The sequence below is a fragment of the Sparus aurata genome, chromosome 8 (assembly GCF_900880675.1).
Source record: "Sparus aurata chromosome 8, fSpaAur1.1, whole genome shotgun sequence".
Lineage (NCBI taxonomy): Eukaryota > Metazoa > Chordata > Actinopteri > Spariformes > Sparidae > Sparus > Sparus aurata.
The window spans coordinates 26,220,680-26,240,848 of record NC_044194.1 but is presented as its reverse complement, the minus strand read 5'-3'; the positions used below and the strand labels follow the sequence as shown (position 1 = coordinate 26,240,848).

The 20,169-nt window shown below is 42.3% G+C and overlaps 1 protein-coding gene across 2 annotated transcripts in view; it reads left to right on the top strand.

Moving 5' to 3' along the window:
• The window catches only part of cecr2 (CECR2 histone acetyl-lysine reader), a 38,609-nt gene that overhangs the window by 5,598 nt on the left and 12,842 nt on the right, over positions 1–20,169 (top strand). Inside the window, exons 2-8 of one of the 2 annotated variants that reach the window (XM_030426136.1) lie at positions 6,622–6,697; positions 14,033–14,127; positions 17,036–17,219; positions 18,036–18,163; positions 18,383–18,466; positions 19,213–19,280; positions 19,445–19,605. In XM_030426136.1, the coding sequence (XP_030281996.1) occupies positions 6,638–6,697; positions 14,033–14,127; positions 17,036–17,219; positions 18,036–18,163; positions 18,383–18,466; positions 19,213–19,280; positions 19,445–19,605 (780 nt within the window). In that variant the 5' untranslated portion in view covers positions 6,622–6,637. The remainder of the gene's footprint in view (positions 1–6,621; positions 6,698–14,032; positions 14,128–17,035; positions 17,220–18,035; positions 18,164–18,382; positions 18,467–19,212; positions 19,281–19,444; positions 19,606–20,169) is intronic. The other variant, XM_030426135.1, reaches the window with a different exon arrangement.

Here is a 20,169-nt window from a genome sequence, read left to right as displayed (position 1 = left end):
GAAAGCCTTACAAAACAGCCCCATGCACACATTGTTCGTTGGCAGATACACCTCACTGTTTCTGGTTTCCACTTTCTTCAGGCTGCAAGCAGTGAGCTGGGAAAGGTGTGTGTGTGTGTGTGTAAAAAGAATGAGTGGAAGGTTAGGGGAAAGAGGGGAAGTGGAGAAAACGTGTCCTAGAGACAGAGGAAGTGAAAGCACATTAGTGAGAGTGATCTGTAGGAAGCAGGCCCAGGGTCCACATGCTGGTCCTCATTTGCCTGGCTTTTTGTCTCTATGGCCTATGCTTGATTTCTTCTATGTATGCTATGTATCTGTCAAATGATGCCTGAAATCCCACAGCCTACAGACACTGCTGGCCTCTGTTGCTGGATCCTCAGTGATGAGCCCTTCATGCCAAGGACCTCTGTCCTTGTCATCTTGCCTAGTTGTGCTCCGTGGGCAGCCTGTTTGGCACATCATCTTGCATTTATCCAATGTATCTTCATCAGCTGCCTGTCATTATCTCAACTGTGTCTTGAATTGGCCTCTTTGGGGACGATGATTATTTCTATTTTATTAGTGACATTTATCTAGTGACATGGGAAATGTATCTGCCTTGGGAGGTCACTGGGAAAATGATTATGGGTGATGCTTCAAGTGCTCAGCAGAACTAGCTGAAGTGTCATAATAACTGACACACTTTTAAGGCTTTCGATGTGCTAGATCCAATCACTGATTGGCTACTCCTTGTGAGACCCTGAAAAAATATGATGTGGTAAATCAAGAAGGAAGCACAAAATGTACTATTGCCGCAGGGCCCATTAGTCTGTACTTATGAAATGCTTCACCTCACTATGTCCCCCCCGCCCATTGGAGAATTTCTCCACTACTGCTGTTTTAGTCACTACAGAATGACTTTTCTAGGTGTGCCTGGTCTGTATGGCACCCACTTTTAAGAGCCAGTTTGAGTTTCCTATTAATCTTATTCCCATGTGATTTTTATCACAGGCATACCTGGATTTTATTTTATAGCCTGTTAAAGCTGGGGACTTCCTGAGTATCTCCTAAACCCTTTAAAGTCATCTCTAGGGAAGGGTACTGAAATCCAGTTAATGGAGGCCGTTTTTTTATTATTAAAGACCGTAGTATTTAAATGCTACTATGTTACAGGATAATATTGTAGACAATCGATTTCCTGGCTACATAAAAATGACCTTACCTCTCTCCATCACACATGCACATAGTCACACAGACTCTCTCTCACACACACACACAGGACTCAAAATAAGCACCAGCCCCAATCATTTTTTGCATGCAAGGGTGGAAACAAGAGCGGCATCTTTCAAACCATCTAGCAACAGGGCATCACAGGTAGAAAAATGCAGTTTTCGACTCTCTAGCCAACAGTTAATCTCTAGTTGCTCCATTCCCCTCAGCAATGTTATGTATGCCAACTGCATAGAGCCCACATTTAACTTGATTATACAAACACTGGTAACAACAAAGTAACCATTAGCCAGCCCACTGGTTTGCTATAAAAATTGTTGCATTTATGCATTTAACTAAAATTGTCAGAGCAGTTTCCGAACAGTCGCTTAGAAATTCACAGTTCCAGTGTCAATTTGGTTTGCTGTTAATTTCCCAACCTACTGTGTTGCTTTTTGGCCAGTCTCTTATCAGGAGACCATACTTACAGATTTGAGTCATTCATAAATTCTGTCACAATTCTACTGTGATGCTATGTCCAGAGTGACCTGAATTGAGATCAAAATTTTTTAAACAAGAATAATAGATTATCTGATTTATATTACAACAATGCTGTTGCCACTTAAGATTTTTAATGTATGTACAGTACATATGAAGAAAATAATACAATGTTGATTATTTTCTTGATTTGTTTAGTTTAACTTATAAAACAGAAATGGAAACAATACCATCAAAGTACTGGATCATTAAGCAGTATTAGTAAGAGCTGTATTACTGTTATAATTTTGATAATACCCATTTCCAGTCCTCACACATCCATAGTCCTCCAACACTGGGTTTTTCACTTATGTTGCCTAATTAGACCTTCTCAGAACTATATTTTTGATTACAGACTGTCCGTGATCAACAGCTCCTTCACTCGTTCATACAGTTTGTGACATCTTGTAATTTCCAACAAAGATAGAGCCATCTTCCTCTTGATTAACATATGTAATCAGCCAGAGTAATTGAAAACACCTGTTTGGGCATATATAGAACCTTGAAGATCTAAGTAAGCTTTTTTCCCTTTTTCTGCCCCTGTTGATGAACTGTTAAATACCTTTTTGCTCATCTGTACATGCCAAACTCCTGCAACACAGCTTCATCTACATCGACCCCTCTCCGAGGAATTGTCTCTCTGTCTGCCTCTCCCCATGCCCCATCCTCATTGCCATCTCTTGTCCCAGTACCCCATCCCCTTCTCGAGCCCCAGCAGTCTCCCTGTCGCTGAGCCCCAGCCCCTGGCATCACCATGACTAAACCCCAGATGGTGGTTCTTTCTTTCCCTTCCCCCTGGAGGGTGGAGGCTCTCCACTCTGACTGGGTGCTAGCTGCTGCTGCCGCTGCTGTCCTTCTGGGGAGGGGACTCCTATTTTTGTAAAGCCCCCAGTGTGATTGTAAAGAAGATTTAGTCCTATTAGATCTGGTAAATAAGCGAGAGCAGGCTGCCTGTGAGCACGCCCTTGTTTCTGTTGTCTAGAAAGCAAATGGATTAACAGGGGAATAGAATCAAGGCTTAAGTATTGCTCCATCCTGGCCCAACTTCAGACAGTCACACACTCTTGCGGATTCCCAGTTTTTGTGGATTACAACTGGAGATAGCAGTCGCTTACTATCTGTTTCCAGTCTGGCCTCAATTAGGGGGCTTTGATGTGAGGGCCAAAGATGGTGGTAGTGAAGAGGCCGACTATCTCTAGCAAAAGCAAGCAGAGGTTGGAATTTGATGATTTCTCCTGTTCTACAGCTTCACCACACGCAAGATGGTGTTTGCTGTGATATTTGCACCATCATCCTCAGGCATCAGGGGTTGGTGACTTAAATCACTGATAATGTTTACCTTCATGCTTCGGTTCCTTTACCTTCTTTTGGCAATTCTAGGGAGGAGATTGGAGCCCGCCATTCAACAACAATGATCCATTCTCATCTCGGATCTGCACTGTTCACTCATCCCTTGCATCCCTTTCCCTTTCTGTCCCTCTGTCCCACCCACTGACACATCCCCAGCTCAGCCCTTCCTAAAGCTCTACAGACACCAACCTCTGACACTCTTTTCTCCAGTCCAGGCTACACATACAGCCTTGAAAACTTGTTCACACTCTGCGAGTACCCCTCGAAGATCAAGAACCTTTCTGCATGTCTTTTTTAATACCCTCCCTTACATGCACTTTGAGGAGGGCTTTGTAAGAGGCTGCTGCCCCTCCCCCAGTTGTGATTGACAAGTGAGGCAGCAGTACATGCATCAGATGGTTTCACATGGGGAGTGTGTGCACAGAGGGGGAGGTAGAGGGGCACATACACCAGGGTTTGTTTCAGCCAGCTCCATTGTTGCAGCTCCCCATGGTTCCCTCTCTCTGTCTCCAGTCTGGGGCGGCGTCCCTCCAATGTTGCTTTCTCACTCTGGGCCTTTGCGCCTGGTTGTGAGACAGAGGTGAGAGAAACCAAGTGATGAGAACTTCACTTAACCAGGTCTCATCCAGTGGGAACCCTGAAAAATGTTCTGGAGTCAGTGGTTAATATGTGTATTCAGCTTGCCAAGAAAAAGTGTTTTGCGTTGTGTTTGTGTATGTGATGCAACATCACAGCGAGAGGAGGAAATAAAGAGAGAGATTTATTCTGGAACATGTTGCTGTTTGTTGCGTATAGAGAAACGGTGTAGGCAAAGAAAGTACGATGTAAATAGGGAGGGAGCATTGGGAATACAGACCTTTTTTTTTTTTTCCGAGCAGTGTTGTCCGAGAGCTGGCACAAGGTAATACAAAGGAGGGGTGTTGATGTGTAAGGCTTTAGTGGGACACAGACTGGCACACACTTGGCTGACTACATGGATTGCATTAGGCCACAGGCTGGCACACTCTGCGCTTTCTCTACCCGAATGTCTCTCTTGCTCTAATGCCGTTTGTTTTCAAAATATCACTGTGCAAAGGTAAATGTGGGGTCCTCCTCACCTGTTGCTGTTACTGCCAGGACTATGACAGCGTTACTCGGAAATATTGCTACTGTGCGGGCATGTTGTTTTAGTTGCTGGTGGTGACACATTAGAGCACAATCCAGGAAAGCCGGTTGGAGCAATAGATGCGAGTCGGGAGGCTTATCCTCCATCAAAACACAAGTTTCAAACTTGAAAAACACCAACCCCCTTAACTGATAATTGTTAGGCAAGTAATCTACCAGGAAATTGTGTGTACATGTACATGATAAGCTAAGGCAACACCTTATTGAATGACGCGGCATTGCATTTCAACAGAAGTCAAGTCAGATTCAACTTTTTTGGGAAATAATTTTTAGTTGTTATTTATGTAGTTATTTTTTTGGCCTGAGCCTTCTGCATTTTCATTGGAGGAGCCTAATTAAAAACAATTAGCTGAGATTTAGACCAAAAACAGCCCAGCCCAGAGTTAATATAGTATATGTAGCCATGTTGCCGGGGGGCATGTTGGTGAGACAAAAACCCTTATTAAACAAAGATCCTGGCATATTGCTGTAGAGAAGACTTGCCATCATGCCTGGTTATCTTTTAACCAGCGAGACAAACAAGCTCTCCTACAATGCGGCACCAGTGTGTGACTTGTTGATATCATGTTGGCATCCAGGAAGTCCAGTTGGAGTAACAAATTAAAGCATTGCCCTAATGTTGATATGAACGATAATGTTGTGTTTCATGGCACTCAGAGTTCAGTGTAGCTCAACGTTTTCGACTGTATTCCCACTGTATTCAATGAATTTAAGGGCTGTCAAAGTGCAGGTTGCTACCTGCAAACACAGCCAGTTGTGTTTGATGGATAACACTGTTACAGAAAGCCAAAGATGTTGCCCTCGCACCACCTGTTCACCAAGCATATCACAAAATGGATTCTTTGCCAGTGAGCATTGTCTCCAAAGTGAGACTTACATTTTGACAGGTAATGCACTTATATTCTCAGTATGCCACTTAACATATAAGCAATAAGTCAGAATTCATTCAACTTTTTGATCTAAAAGCTCCTTTTTGTTTCCCTGTCAAGAAGCAGATCATACTCAGGTCTGTCCTTTTGACTTTAAGGCTGCAAGACATCTGCTTCATGTTGTTTTCTTCACTCTTCCCTCCGTTGTCCACAACCACACTGGTCGGGGACAATTTCTTTCTCCTTGGAGGCCAGCAGGCTGAATTTAACTGCTTGTGTGTGTAAATGCACATATATGCAGTTGCATGTTTATGTAGTCAGAAAATGGAACCATTGGGATGTCGACTGAAGCAGGAAGCTCCAATTTATATAGAAATGTTGATGATGTGGTTTCCTCAGAGCTGGCAGTGGATATATGAGAGAAGCGCTTGACTGCAGTGGGTGGCCCTCCCATCTCCTGTGCTTAATGATCTCTTCCCCCACATAGCCCGCCAGCCAGGCCAAGGCGAAGGGTCTCAGTCTCTCTGCAGGGAACTCGTCACAGGAAGGATCTGTCCACCGTCCATCTCTCAGCACAGCCACCTGTCCCACCTGGCCTTGACAATGATGCTAAAATGAGACTCAACTGAAAGATGATACTGACCATACCGTTGTATAGGAGCCTTTATATAACAGTAGTTTTTTTTTGTTTTTAACTATATTTAGTGTTTGTCACTCTTCCTGCATGGAGGACCAACCTGAAGTCGCTCTTCCTGTTCACATATTTTCATGAACAAATGGCATTCTCACCCAAGGGCTCCAAATGTTTGACTGTCACAAAACATTCAGAATTTTAAGGCGGGTGTGGACGACACAACGTTTCACTGGCTCAACCAGACGTAGTGAATAGCGGCCGGCGACACTAACAAATCAGCAAGTTCTTGTTTTGTTGTGTCAGTCAGATGTGTCTGGCAGCAACTCAAAGATGTTGATGCTTGCCTCTGATGATCAGATGAACGGTACATCCTGAGGATGCGAGGGCGTTTTCCTGTGGTGTTATGGCTGTGTGTGCATGTTTGTCATGTGGCAGGAGGTGGTTACGTGTGGGGGAGGAGGGTGTTGTCAGATGATGGCTCCTGGAGGAACCATGTGTGAGATGAAAGTGGGAGGGGAGTGGGGGAGGAAGAAATAAAGAAAGAGGCAAAGGAGAGGAAGAGAGGAGCCTTTACACAACAAACAGGCCTCCCTTCCCCCTCCAGCTAGCTGTGCATGCATCCTCCAACTGTTGGTGATATAGACCCCGGAGGAGCTGTTAACGGCAGTGGCATGGAAAGTGTCTGCTGTGAGCGTAGCCAGAGAGGCCAACCCCCTGATACTACAGGCTCTGTGGATCTGCCACAACCTTGGAGCTGCCGATGCAAACGCTGCCGCTCTGCTTATCACAAGCCTTTCACTCTCCCTCTCTCTCTCACTCTCGCATTGGCCAGACACACATTCACACACACATTTAATCTCCATTTGTCTTTCCCTACAGATATGGATTTGGACACATGATGGGGCCATTGGTGTCCACAGAGAAATGCGGTCGCTTTTATCTACAAATGCAGATGGTCTGTTCTGCCTTGAAGTCAGTTTAGCCTTGATGTCTCCTTTGTTTTAAGAAGTCTGGTCCTCTCCTAAGTTGATTCATGTCTTCTCATGTCTCGTATTTTTTGCCATTCTAGATCTCATGTCAAACAGACCTAGAGTTTTGTCCTCCTAGGATGGAACTTATCTTTCCACCCTAAGAGGAGCAGATGTGTGCATGATGTGTGTTTACTGCATGCACATTGGACCCATTCCTGTGAGGCAGCTGTCACAATTCGATTTCTCGCCTTTAACAGAGTCTCTGTTCCGCTGTGCAGTGCCATACATTTCACTGGTTAAACATACAATTACACAGATTTCACTGCTAATTAAAAGTTGTTGCAGTTTCATGTCTCTTTTTAAGTCAATACACACCCTCTTTTTCTTTTTTTTTTTTTTTTTTTTTTTAACTCTCTCTCACCCTCCCTTTAACTTTTGGGGAGTCTGTAAAACGACATTTAGCACTTACAATCAATAACATATTGGACATGCATTGACACCAAAGCCAGGCATCCAAACAAACATCCGACCCATGATAAACGAGGGTTGAGAGGATGTATGCAATTGAGAGTTGAATGCAAGTGTTGATCCATTCAGAAAGGATGCATGTCACAGTGTCACAGTAGCCTGAATGAGTCGCCACCAACAAGGAGACCAAGGACTGTATTTGCAAGAGCAGCCATGTAATTTTATCCTTTCACCCTCAACCTCTGCACTGTTTGTGTTTTTATTAAGTACATATTTGGGAATGGCAATAAAGTGAATCCTTAAGCTTCATTTCTGAGATTGAGGAAGTTAGAGGAAAACTACCACTTATATTATCAAGTTGTTTTGACAGGCTCATGCCTATCTGGCTGACAAAGTGCCTCCGTGTATTTTGAGGACTATATTGTCAGGGACTCTGCACAACTCAGCCTTTTCATTGTCTCCATGGGCTGTGGGCCAGGGTGCATTCAGCACAAGAAACATGAGCGGTGTCATGCACACACATTATACAAACAGTGTAAAACCAATACATTAACAGTTTTCCTCAATGAAAGCATTCCTTGTATAATCATGATCTCACGTTTCAAAATTACAAGTTTTTTTTACTTTTGAACCGATTTTCTGGTATGTTCCAGTTTGTTGTTGCCTAACATTATCATAATCTGTACTGTATGATGCTGGATAGATCATTCAATCTAAATCAAAGTAAAGACACATAGAGGTAACTAATGGTGAGTGAGGTGATCATATTGTGAGAATGACCAGATTAGAAAATTGTTTAATTTTGCAATTTAAGTAGCTTTGGCATTCTAACATTTGTTTCTGTGTTGTTCACCATGGGTTCAGCAGAAGCCTAGCGAAATAGGGGTGTATTATTTGTCTTCAGTGGAGATAATTTGCTAGTCACTTGACCTTAAGGAAGTCATACACGCGTCACATGTCAGTTGTCACACTTTGGAAAGCTTGGAAAGCCTTTTTTAAGGTGATCAACAATGCAAGGTCAATGTAGCTTGAGTGCCAAAAGTGATACAAAAGATGCTTTTTGAAGTTTATCTGCATGAGCTTGGCCTCAGATTGTTTTTATACTCGTCATAATAACTACTCTTGGCATATCACATGATAAGGGGTCTTGTAAAGGTAATGGTGTGTTTTATATCCGCAGGCTTTGCTGGAATTTTCATTCATTTATCAGGTTGTATGTGTCATTAGTGAGTTAACTATCTTAAACCCAGTGCTGCATGTACTTTATTTACAGCGAGGCTCCAGTTGTGCTAAGCATGAAACCAGCTAATGTTCCGTACAAGGAGGTTTTCTTAACAAAAGTGTTTGCCTTTTTTCTCGCATCAGATGACTCTGCATTAGTAGTGGTTGTTTATCTGCTCCAGCTCTGATCGACTGTGATGGAAACATGACGCCTAGGTGGACACGCCATCTTTTTCCCCTTTATGGCGCAATGCTGTGAGGCATGTTGGAATTTCTGATGTTGGTATGTAAATACCATTACATCTGTCCATGTTCAGGCAGCATTCAAACATGTTTCAGTAGGCACTGACTCAGAAACTGCCATATAAATGCTCATTTTGGTGTAAAGAGTCTGTGAGAAAGAATAAATTGGCATGCTGTATTGACACTACAGGTGTTACTTCTTGCATGCCATTGCTTAGATGGTTCAGTGAGACAATGCATTGAACCCTTGTTTTGAGTTGAGATTTTCAGTCTAGATGCTGCTTTATTTACCACCATGCATTTAAATATATTTGGAAGATTCATTACCAATCACAATCTCTGTAACTAGCTAGATTCTGCCTTGTCCTCAGCTTAAGCGGAACCAGCAACTGGCTGGAGTGGGGACAATGTGTGGAAGAAGGGGAGAGATAAGGAAGACGGAGAGAGGAAAAGAGTGGGGTGGAGAGTGGAGCGAGGTTGTTGTCAGGGGAATAATAGAATGCCTCAGAGGTCCTCATAGACACTGGGCAGCAGAACAGGGGGAGGAAAATGGTGTGGAAGAAGGGAGGAAGAGGTTAAGCCAGTGAGAGAAGCAGAGAGAGAAACAGCAGGGGAGTCAAGTGAGAGAAGTGGCAAATATCTTCAGGGTGAATTGCAAATTGCAAGCCAAGCCCACAAAGGGGCGGTGGTAATGACACACCTTTTGACTAAGCCTTGACTCACCCTCCAATCTTTGTCCCGGTGTATGTGTGTATGTGTGTGTGTGTGAGTACGAATAGTCTGCTTTGTTCACTGCAGTAGCTTAGTAATACATTTGACAGCTAAGCTCTATGATTTATACACGGCCTATCAGTTTTCCAGCTCGCTTATCTTTGTGTCCCATTGATCATTAATGTGAGGCAGCCAAAGTACTCCAATGTGTTTATTCTGTTGACACATGTGCCAGAACGAATGTCAGTAAAAGTGTGTGTTTTTTTCGTTGACTATGTCTGCTCAGCGTTATGGGCTGTGTCCTTGTGGAGTATCGGTTGGGTTACTACTTTGTGTGTATGTGCTTACAGAGGGCAAAGGTTCCCGAAGGACATGTCCCTTGCAGCCCTTCATCAAGCTGAGTGTTTGTTAGCACCAGGCCACAGAGGGATTGGGTGGCTGGATGGATGGCTGAAGAAAGGGCATGCACACCACATTAATTCCCCTTCCCTCTGCCATCTGAGAGGCTGTGTGGCACTTCAAAGGTGGAGCAGGGTGGTGTTAATCCATGGGCTGGAGCAAGCCCTCTGCTCTTGCGTGCTGTACTCAGCTCGCCGCTCTTCCCCTGGCCCTGGCCCCCAAGCTTTTTCAAAGTGTGATCAAAGTGCATTCTGTGTCTGATGGATGGGCTCACTCTGGCCACGGGACCAGGAAGTGGAAGGAAAGCGTGACCCAGGATCTCAGCGCATCCTATGCACACGCGCTTGTCCACACACGGATACACGCTCTGTGTTCCTATACTTAAATGATTAGCGCTCATGGTTGTGACAGAGTTCTACAGCTGGAGAGTATACATACATGTGAAGAAGCCATTACAACATGTGCTTGCTTCAGGAGCCTTCTTTTTGTTGTCAAAGCTCTATCTGCCTTCTTCTTGGCTAGGTGCATACTATACAGTATTACAGTCTCAAATATCAAGATTTTGGAGGGAACTGCACTATACAACTCTTTAAGAAACAAGGCTGAATGATATGCAAAAATCTAATTACATAGTGATTGTTTTGTCGGATATAGACACTAGAGAACTGGCAGTTGGTTTGTACTGCAGAAATGTGTGAACTCAGCAAACATAGCCATTAATTTTGTCAATATTACCTGTAACTAGGGCTGCAGCTATCGATTCTTTTTGTAATTGATTAATCTAGCACTTTATCGATCGATTAATCGAGTAATTGGATAATTATTTTTTTTGCGTTTTTAAACAACCAAAACAAATAATGCATAACGAAAATGATGTGGCTGTAAAATGATCAAGCATTTCTCAAAAAAACAGAGGTATTCATTCCAATTCCAACATTTGGCTCCAAAACTAGGCCCATTTATTAAGTGCCAGTGCCAGTAATTAAACAACAATACAGTTAAATCAACTTACTGTAAAACATGTATAACATGTAAAACTGTGATTACAAACTTAAATAGTAAAGGCCATTTGGCCTTGGTTTTGTTTTCTTCATACAACATTACAAAAAAAGGATTGCACCTTCTGCAAATTACCCACCTGAGAACAAAGAATGAATATAAAATATCAAGCCAAACAGGTACACAATGTGTACAATTTATAAAAAATGAATGTAAATAAAACAATTATAAATAAATAAAATAAATAAATTATAAATAAATTATAAATAAGACTTTTTCAGTCTTCAGTCCCCAAATCCATGATAACCACACTAATCCGCCAATCACAAGGAGGCAAATACACTGTGTGGGAAGACTAGGGTCCTACCTACTCCACATTATACGTGTCCTCCTGGAACCGAAACTTATCCTGAACTGTCAGGAATCATTTCAAAGTGACACAGACACATTGGATTAGCCGGTGGAGGCGGTGTAATGCACTCAAACAGAGTTTATAATCACAAAACAGCCAACGTAGCACGTAATTCATGATCATGTCTGTATAAAGTGATGTTTATTTATGTTCTTCCTCTGCGGCTGTTTTAGTTAGTTTTGGGCGCAGAGTGATGAGACGTATACCGTTGAAATTCGTAGATTCCCAGCTTTCATATGACATTCTGTATGTAGCATTAGCATGAAGTAGCGTAATCGCTAACGCCGATTTTTCGGACATGCGCCATTAGCGTGTTTTTTCTACGTGCTCCTTTAGTTGCTTGGTGTCTGAATTGAGTTCCGATTAGGTGAATATGATTATCATGAGCGTTTAGCCGAGCTTCTTCCCGTTAAGTTGGTGTGCTGCATTAATATGTTGCTACATGGTTAGCATGCTCTTATAGGGTGTATAATGCAACATGCGCAGCTCGGGTTGAAGAGGTAAAAAACATCAAAGCTAAACATATCTAGTCAAACCGCATCACGACATCACTACAAAAACAGAGCTAAATTGTGCCAGCCAGCTAAATTCAAAATGTATGACGCACTGATGTGCTTCCTGAACAACGGTCCGTGTGGAACAATCAGATCCCTGCGTGTATAGTGCGCGTCATAGGAATTTAACAAGGCTTCGAGGCAGAGTTTTTGCCTCGAGGAATTTTTATAATCGAGTAACTCGATGAATCGTTTCAGCCCTTATACACAGTGTTGCTTTGCATGACGCGGACATCTCATAACATGGGTAAACCCGCATCAGTCATCATCATCATCATCATCATTTTCTTTAGTCTGTGACCCAACAGACATACTAGGTCTACAACCATACCCAAGAACCTTGGGTATCTGAGGGTGGCTGAACTCCTTGTCAGTGAGGACTCCCTTAACAAGCGGTGTGTCCTCCAGCTTGCCTCCCACTTTGACCTCCATCTTGATGAGCTCCAAGTGCACATGCCTCCTCTCCATGTCAGCGATAGTGAGGATGGCATTCACGGCATTCTCTGCCATCGGTCTGTGGCACCGATGGATACTTTCGGATCCCAGTGTTGTCATGAGGGTATCGATGAGCGGCTCTGTGTTGGGATTGGAGGGAATGGTTTCTGCAATTTTCTACAGCTGCTTGATGACAATGTCAATGATCAGCAATATTTTGTCTGAATCTACGGTATATCAAAATGTTTGTATTGACCAATAACCCATCAGCACACCCAGTTTCTTTAAGTTTTTGTCTCTTTATCTGAATGTATGAACGCACAAACCTTTCAGCCGTTATTTGACAGGATGTTACAGGTAACACAGCAAGATAGAGATCTTGGCTTTAATGTTATCTGGTATGCCTCTCCTTAACGCACCAATTCTGTAACTTCAGGCCCTCCTATTTAAGTCTTCTTGTTAAAGTATTCTCAACATTCATTAGAATCTATCTCATCCATCACTGTGACAAGTTGATCTTTTGGCTCTTGAATTGTTCATTAGAAAATGCTAATCAAACTTAATGAAATGCTCCTCCTGTGTGTCATGATACATAGCTGATTTTTATTTACTGTCGTCCAACATGCTCTCCTGGTATGTTTCTATAGTAGCTTGAGTCAGAAGCGGGAGCTGGCTGTCTCAAGTTTTCCTTCATACTCTTCTCTTTCTAATCTCAAACAGAAACATTAATCTCATCCTGTTTTTCAACTTTTTTCTCAACCTCCTGTCTGTTTCTTCACTCCTCCTCCTCTGTTTTTCATCGCGTTGACTTGTTGGCTCCCAGCTTCCGTCGCTCTCCATGGCCGGGAGGTGTGTACGCTGACCTTTGGTGACCCCTGAGCTCAACTGGGTTCCTCTAGAGAAAGGCAGACTGAGAGGAGACGAGTGAGCGCTCAGTAATTAAACTTGCCTCCTCGTCCTTGAGATAATTTTGGACCATTTTTTTTCTCCCTTGAACCTGCAGTAGTACTTTGTGGATGTTTATGAGAGGTAGGAAGACTTAGGCTCTGTTGTTGGTGTGAAACCAAGGACCAGGAGGGGTAAGAAATGGTCAGCTGCAATCAGTCATGTTCTGTTTTTGAAGAGCGACTGGTGGGGCTTCAGCCTGAAGGGGCTGCTTTGCATCCCGCAAAAGGGTGCTTTAAGTGAAATGGACACTTGGCTGACAGAGCACTTTGCATTTGCATTTCTGCCCTCTCAGCCTCCTGTTCTCTCTTTCTCCCCTCCTGTTCTACTATAGAGCCTTTGGGGTATCATTGGGGAGAGCAGTGCATGCTGGGAAGCCGTGTGGGGTCCTGTGTCTTGGTTGGTCAGCAGAGGAGAAGAGGGGGCACTGCTGTGCAGCAGTTCTAGGCTCCTGCTGCCTGCCATATCTCCTTGGTGCTTTCAGGTCTTTTAGAGTTTGCTCTGCCGGTTATTGCCGCTTCATAAAACCTCAATGGCTGAAACACAATGCCAGGCAGGAGAGGGGTCATGGCTGAACTTGAACCTAGGCTCCAGCCAAAGAACCTGTGGCAAACCAAGAAGCCCCAACCACACAACTTGTACATTCCAGCCGTACATTTTAACCCTGCCACCTACCTTTGCCAGCTTACCTTATACTGATACGAACGTGTATTCTGAGACATTAAGAAACGTAATGTCTTGTTCTTTTGATCTATCATCTCACAGCTGAGATGTCATCTGTTCTTTTCCTACATAATGACTCGAACAAGATAATGTCATATCTGTAAATTGTGTATCTTTGTACCAGTGTCTCTGGTCAGTTAAGTGAAATTCCTTGCCGAGTTCTTCATGTTTGATTTGACTGTACTGTCTCCTTCGTTTTGTGTTTCCAGGAGCTGGAGAAAGCCCTGTCATTGCAGGACTTGGACTTCCTCGGGGACCTCATTGCTTGTCTGTTGCAGGGATGCTACCAGCGCAATGACATCACGTGAGTGCACACCAAAGAAAATCAATCCGTGTGCTGAGGAAATTAATGTTATTTCATTTCAAGGACTTTGTGTTTCATGGCATCCACAACAAATGGATGAGATTGTTTGTCATGGTTGAGGAAGTGATAGTAAAGTTGTTGTTTTTTAAACAGTTTTGAAAATGCAACCTGTACAACTGACCAGCTGCAAATGAAACTGATGTCTAGTAGTATAGAAATATGTTTTTTAAGTTATGCACACCTGAGTTTAGGAGTCATTGTGTTTTGTCCCTAATGGGTCATTTTTAATGATGAATGTCTTCAAAAGTATACTAGAATCTTTAAGTTACAGATAGTAATGTTTTGTACTGGTTGCAGTGTATCCTGTTGACTTAATTACAGGTTGTGTGCGATAATACAAGATCATGTATTCTTGGAAACAGGAACTGTTATTGGGAAGATACAGGAAGTGATACTTGTGCATCATGTTTGTGGCGAACATGATGGTTGCCAATAAAGCAGCTGTCGCACAACTTAAAATGATTGTGTTGCTGAAAAATGAGCGGGACACAAGCATTTTGTTTTCTCACCAGTGAGGTGGGGAATTAAGTTCTATATCTTGTATATATAAAGGCAGCCATATAAGAACTTTGCCTAAGTGGAGGTATACAGTGTAATTTCAGATATTTGATGAAATATTAAGCAAGCAAGGTTATAAAGCAGACCAGAAATTCAGTGATAGCTAAACTACTGAATAATGTGCTTAAATAAGTGCAAACCTGCTCTGACTTCTATTGTTGAAATGGGTTTTACAGACTTCAGTCTAGCTCCTAGCGTCAGAACCCGAACAGCGGAAGCATTTCCTACAATTTCAAATGAAACATCACAGGCACAATGGTGTATAATCACTTAATATAATTTGATTTGTAGCTGTCAGGAAAAACAGTATTTCCATATCCTTCAAATTAGTCATAGCGCCCAGGAGCCTTCATAGGAAGTCTGACTCACTGGCACAATGACTGACTCAGAGTTTACTCACCATATGGTGACTGGATCTGTGGTGAAATCGTGCTCTACCACTAACACATTATACTAGAACAGCATAACCACTGAAACTTTGATCAAATAATCGGAGAAAGTGAGGGTGTTGCAGAGGCTGTTATTCAAATCCACACATATAATCCACATATCTAATATCTCATGGGGCTCTCCCCTTTAAACATACCCTACTCTAGCCCTTTATTGGAAGTAGCATAGTGGTACCAGTGAAGCGATAAGATGAGAGGCAGGAATGATCCAGATTTTCCACCCGGGCAGCCGGTAAGAGGAGGACAACCTGCTTTATTGGACTGGACAGGCGCTGGCATCCTGGGGGTGGCTGCTCAGCACTGGCCTTTCACAGGGCTGCCCTTTTCATCCGCACGTGTTAAACGCTCTGCCGGAGCGGGGACGGGAGGGAGGGAGGATGTCGGAGAGAACGTGGGGCAGAAAGTAGGAGAGAGATGGGGTAGCGAGGAGGGGGTAGCCTGCAGCTGTGTGAAAAGTGCACACTGCTCTTTCAAGATAAGCCATTTTTTTCTGTCCCTCTTTCTATGTGCCGTTGCATAGATGCTCACCCCTGCCCCAAGCCCTTGTTCTGTTCATGTGAGTTGGAACTGAAAGGTACAGATTAATCGGCTAGACCTGAACCGGAACCAACGTTTATTTATCAGCTCCCACTCATAGCAGAGAAACAACCCCGCTCCATTCAAAGAAACAAATCTTTTTTATGTTTTGTTACTCCTCCTCCTCTGTCTCACCAGCCACTATGGTAGTTAGAACTTTGTTTCCTAAACTTTGCATCAAAAAAGGACACTAGCCGATATTGACACATTGTGTGTTGGCTTTACAATGTGCACACATTTGCAATTGAATTGGTTGCGTTTATCCATGCTGACAGATCTCAATGGACAGAACAAACATTCATTTGGTTTATTTTTTCTAATTTAAAATAATAAGCATGATGTGACCATTTGTAAACATCTTAATTATAGTTAACATATAATTTTACTACTTGCAGCTCCAGATATTAAAAACATGTACAAAGTCAAATAAATTCATTAAACTCATCGCTAACCTTTCCTGGGAAATTGAGTACTATTGTTATAACATTTGTACCCTGGTTTCTAAATATCAGCAAAAAGTGAAGGTAATAGTAATGTTTGATCTTATCCGCCTGCTGTCAAACTTGCGGCAACTGTGCATACATTGTTAGAGTTTCGCCCACATCCTCTTACGACACCCTATGGAAAAAGATGCTCAACTACGTGCTTCGGCACAGAAACATCTTTATGCACTGACATTTTCTTGCGAGTCCTTGATTGATACTGTACAAGTACTCTCAACAGAGAAGAGAAGAAAGCAAGATGGCTTACTCCTTAGCTACTTCCATCATCGGCTCCCAAAAAAAACCCCACCTTTTTTTTTTCTTTCTTTTTCTTCATGATTTATCCCACTTGTGCTCGTTTCTAAATCACTTTAACATGCCCTTGGCAACTGGGCAAACCTTATTGTTGAGCCCTCCTAAATCTAATAAGCACTGGCAAAGCAGAATTTAAGAAAAAACACAGCATACAAAAAACCACAAGACACAAGTTACACATGGGAAGACCTGACAGATGTAACAAACCCAAGTAATCTGGCATTAAACACAACAACTGCTAAAGATCATGCAATGGTTCTTCTGCCACTAAAATGTCAGCTGCTGCTTCTTATATAACTGAGTAGGGGACTGAGAGAGAGGTTTGCTTGCTGCAACATATGCCTAATTTGTCAATATTTGTAATAAAGGAGATTTTAATGTTGGAAATGTCTTCTTACATCAGGAAGATATGCATTTACGTGGTCTTGAGATACATATATGACCTGCTGTCTCTCTTCTGCCCTTCAGCCCAGAGGCATTCAGTAGTTACCTGGACGACATCATCAGCTACCGGTGGGAACTGGAAGAAGGGAAGCCCAACCCACTTCGAGAGGGCCCCTTTGAGAATCTCCCCCGTCGCACTCAGGTGGAACTGCTGCACCGGCTGTGTGACTACCGCCTGGACGCTGCTGATGTCTTTGACCTACTGAAGGTACACGTTCATGATAAAATAGTTATACTTATTACGCTCAGTTCTGAAGTATTGTATTTCTTTGATTTAAATCCAGTTGTGACAGAAATACACAATCATGCAAAATGAATATCAATGAAACTACATCAGTTGATATCAAACCACAGAAATATGATGGTATCTTTCCTATAAGCATTCGTATCCCATTACTTTATGATAAGTACACGAATAAATCTGTTACTCAAGTTTTTATTTTTACGGCGAAAGTAGTTTTAATTAGTATCACGAGGTTTCTGATTTCTAAACATGATGTGAAAGTAGACTGACAGCGTTTGATCCCAGAACTGGTTGGTGAATTTTAAAGCACCACAAGATTTTTCATTCTTCTTAATCATTCATCATTTAACATTGCTTCGTTGTTTTAACTGTGTCCAGAAGTGGAGCTGAAAGATTTTCATATAAATAATACATTTGTAACAGAATGCCAGAAGTCTAACTGAATTTGAAGAACTGTAGCTTTTATTACACCTGATAAAGATGGCCTCTTGGACAATAACTCAAAAGCTGCACCTTAGATAGGCATTACAAACTGACAGTTTGTAATTGTTCTTGAGTATGTATTCACATGAGATCACATTTTTAGAAATAATTTATCTTAAAAAATGTATGAATGTGTTCAGTAAGATACTGGAAGTGCTTCATTTCAGTATACGATTAACAGCTTTGTAGGCTCAAAGGTTTGAATGACGTCACCAACAAGTGACTGATGATTTAAAAACCTACACATCCTACACATGATTTGATAAATGTTATGTCTCCACCCCCACCCCCCATCAGGGACTAGATGCAGATAGCCTAAGGGTGGAACCGCTGGGGCAGGATGGAAATGGAGCCCTCTACTGGTATTTTTACGGCACTCGTATGTACAAAGAAGAGCCAGTCAAGAGGAAAGCAGAGAAGATCAGGTAAATAACCTCTGACTCATTCCAGTACAACAAGAATGAATGTTATGTCACTAGACATGTTTTCTGTGGTTGCTTAGAGCATGTTGTAAATGTGTAATTGCAATAGCGGTTTGACACTTGTTTACAGGTCTGTTGAGGGTTAATTACCCACTGCTAATTACCCCTTGCTAAAAGGCTGTCATTTAAAAAGTTATCTTCTGCTTATTGCTTGTCCAACAGTGAACCCACTGAAGTAACAGTACCAGAGAAAAAGAAAAGGGGAAGACCACCAAAGAAGAAAAGACTTGAAGACCCTCAGCTAAGGTGAGAAAAACCTTTTTGTTTGTTGTCAGTGCAAATTGCACATTGCAGACTTTGCTTACACGTGTAGTCGTGCATGTGTTGCACAGCTGTAATGTTGTCAAAAGAAAATGCAACACCATAGCTGATTGCAACGTGTTTTTTGAGTGTGTACATATAAGTGAAGGTTTGTACAATTGTGTATTAAAACACTTAAAAAGTCGCAAAAGCTTGTTAAAGACGGTGATCACATGATGGGTTATTTGTAGGCTTGTGTTACCATTTAATTTGCTCCCCTGTCAGTCATCATGTGCTTGATCTAAAATGCAATAAATGATTAATTAAGTATTTCTTGGCCACTTTCTCTCCAGCCGTATTGTGACCATGAGGGTAGTCCCCTTGTTTTCAAATTTGCGCGGAGGGGGAAAACATAACTGGGAAGATATCATGTATTGTAAAAAGAATTCTCAGTTTAGATTTAATTTCAGGTAAAGGGGAAGCTGAAATATTAGCAGAAAGCTAAGGAGGTAAAAACAAAAAACAACTCTGCTGTCACTGAGATATACAGTCTCAAATTTGATATACATAAAACTCTAATGTAATGTCTATAAAGCATAATAGTCATGAAAACATAAAATCACTATGTGTGACGGTTTCACTTAAATTTTAACTCTTGCCGTTTGGTTTCAATCCCTGTATTTTTTGAGGGATTTTTTTTGCATCAAATATTCTCAATTTTAATTTCTTTTTCTTTTTCTTTTACATTTTAGTGAGGTGGAGAGTGGAGTAACAGAAGTGAAGACAGAAAATGGGCTGGAAGATCTCCCCCCAAGGCCAGGTGAAGTGAACTCATGAATCTAAGCAATTCCACTTTCATGTTGACTTTATGGAGGAATGTGTGTATTTGTGCTTTATTAAAGTTTTGATCACAGCTACCATTGAATTTAATCGTCTCCACACATTTTCACTCGAATCAATGTCTCTCCTCTTTGCTTCCATTAGGCCATAAGCGAGGAGCTTGGTCCCTTGTGTGTGATACAGAGGAACAATGGGTCAGTCTGGCGGAGAGCATCAAGGACAAAACCTCCCCACAGGACCGCCACCTCTACCGTGTCATCAGCCAGAACTTCCTGCCTGAGATCAGCAGCATGATTGAGCACAAGGTCAGACACCAGAGACAAGACTGCTATTAGTCCCATTCACAGCACTTCATAATATCATCTCTTAGATAGAGTCTGGATAGAGTTTGTCAGCTGCTTCCTAAAGCAATATGACTGAGCACCAGGTCATGAGCAGCAGGTCCAACCATAGTTGATGTGCTAGTGTTAACATCTAAATATGCTAGTTGAATTTTTTTTCTTGATTTTTGTTTTTCAATCAGCATGTTTGAGAGTTGCCTAATAATTCTCTGTGGGTTCCAGAAGCAGGCCTTTTTTCACTTTACATTTTAGCTGGGCCAGCTGCACCACTCGTGAGGTGAAAGAAAACCAGTCTGTGCTTGTCTTTAAGTGTCCACACCAGGGTAATGAAGTTTGCCCCAGGCCTTTAACTTGAGCCTGACTGTTGAGAACTGTGCTCTGTTGCTTCTTGGGTAGAAGAGGGCACAAGTTCTGTAGTCACCTTCATCGGGATTGGCGAGTCATTAGGTCCTGCTCACTTGTTTATCATATCTTCCTTGGAATGTATGTAAAGTACCTGAGGGGGAGACTATACATATACATTTTGCC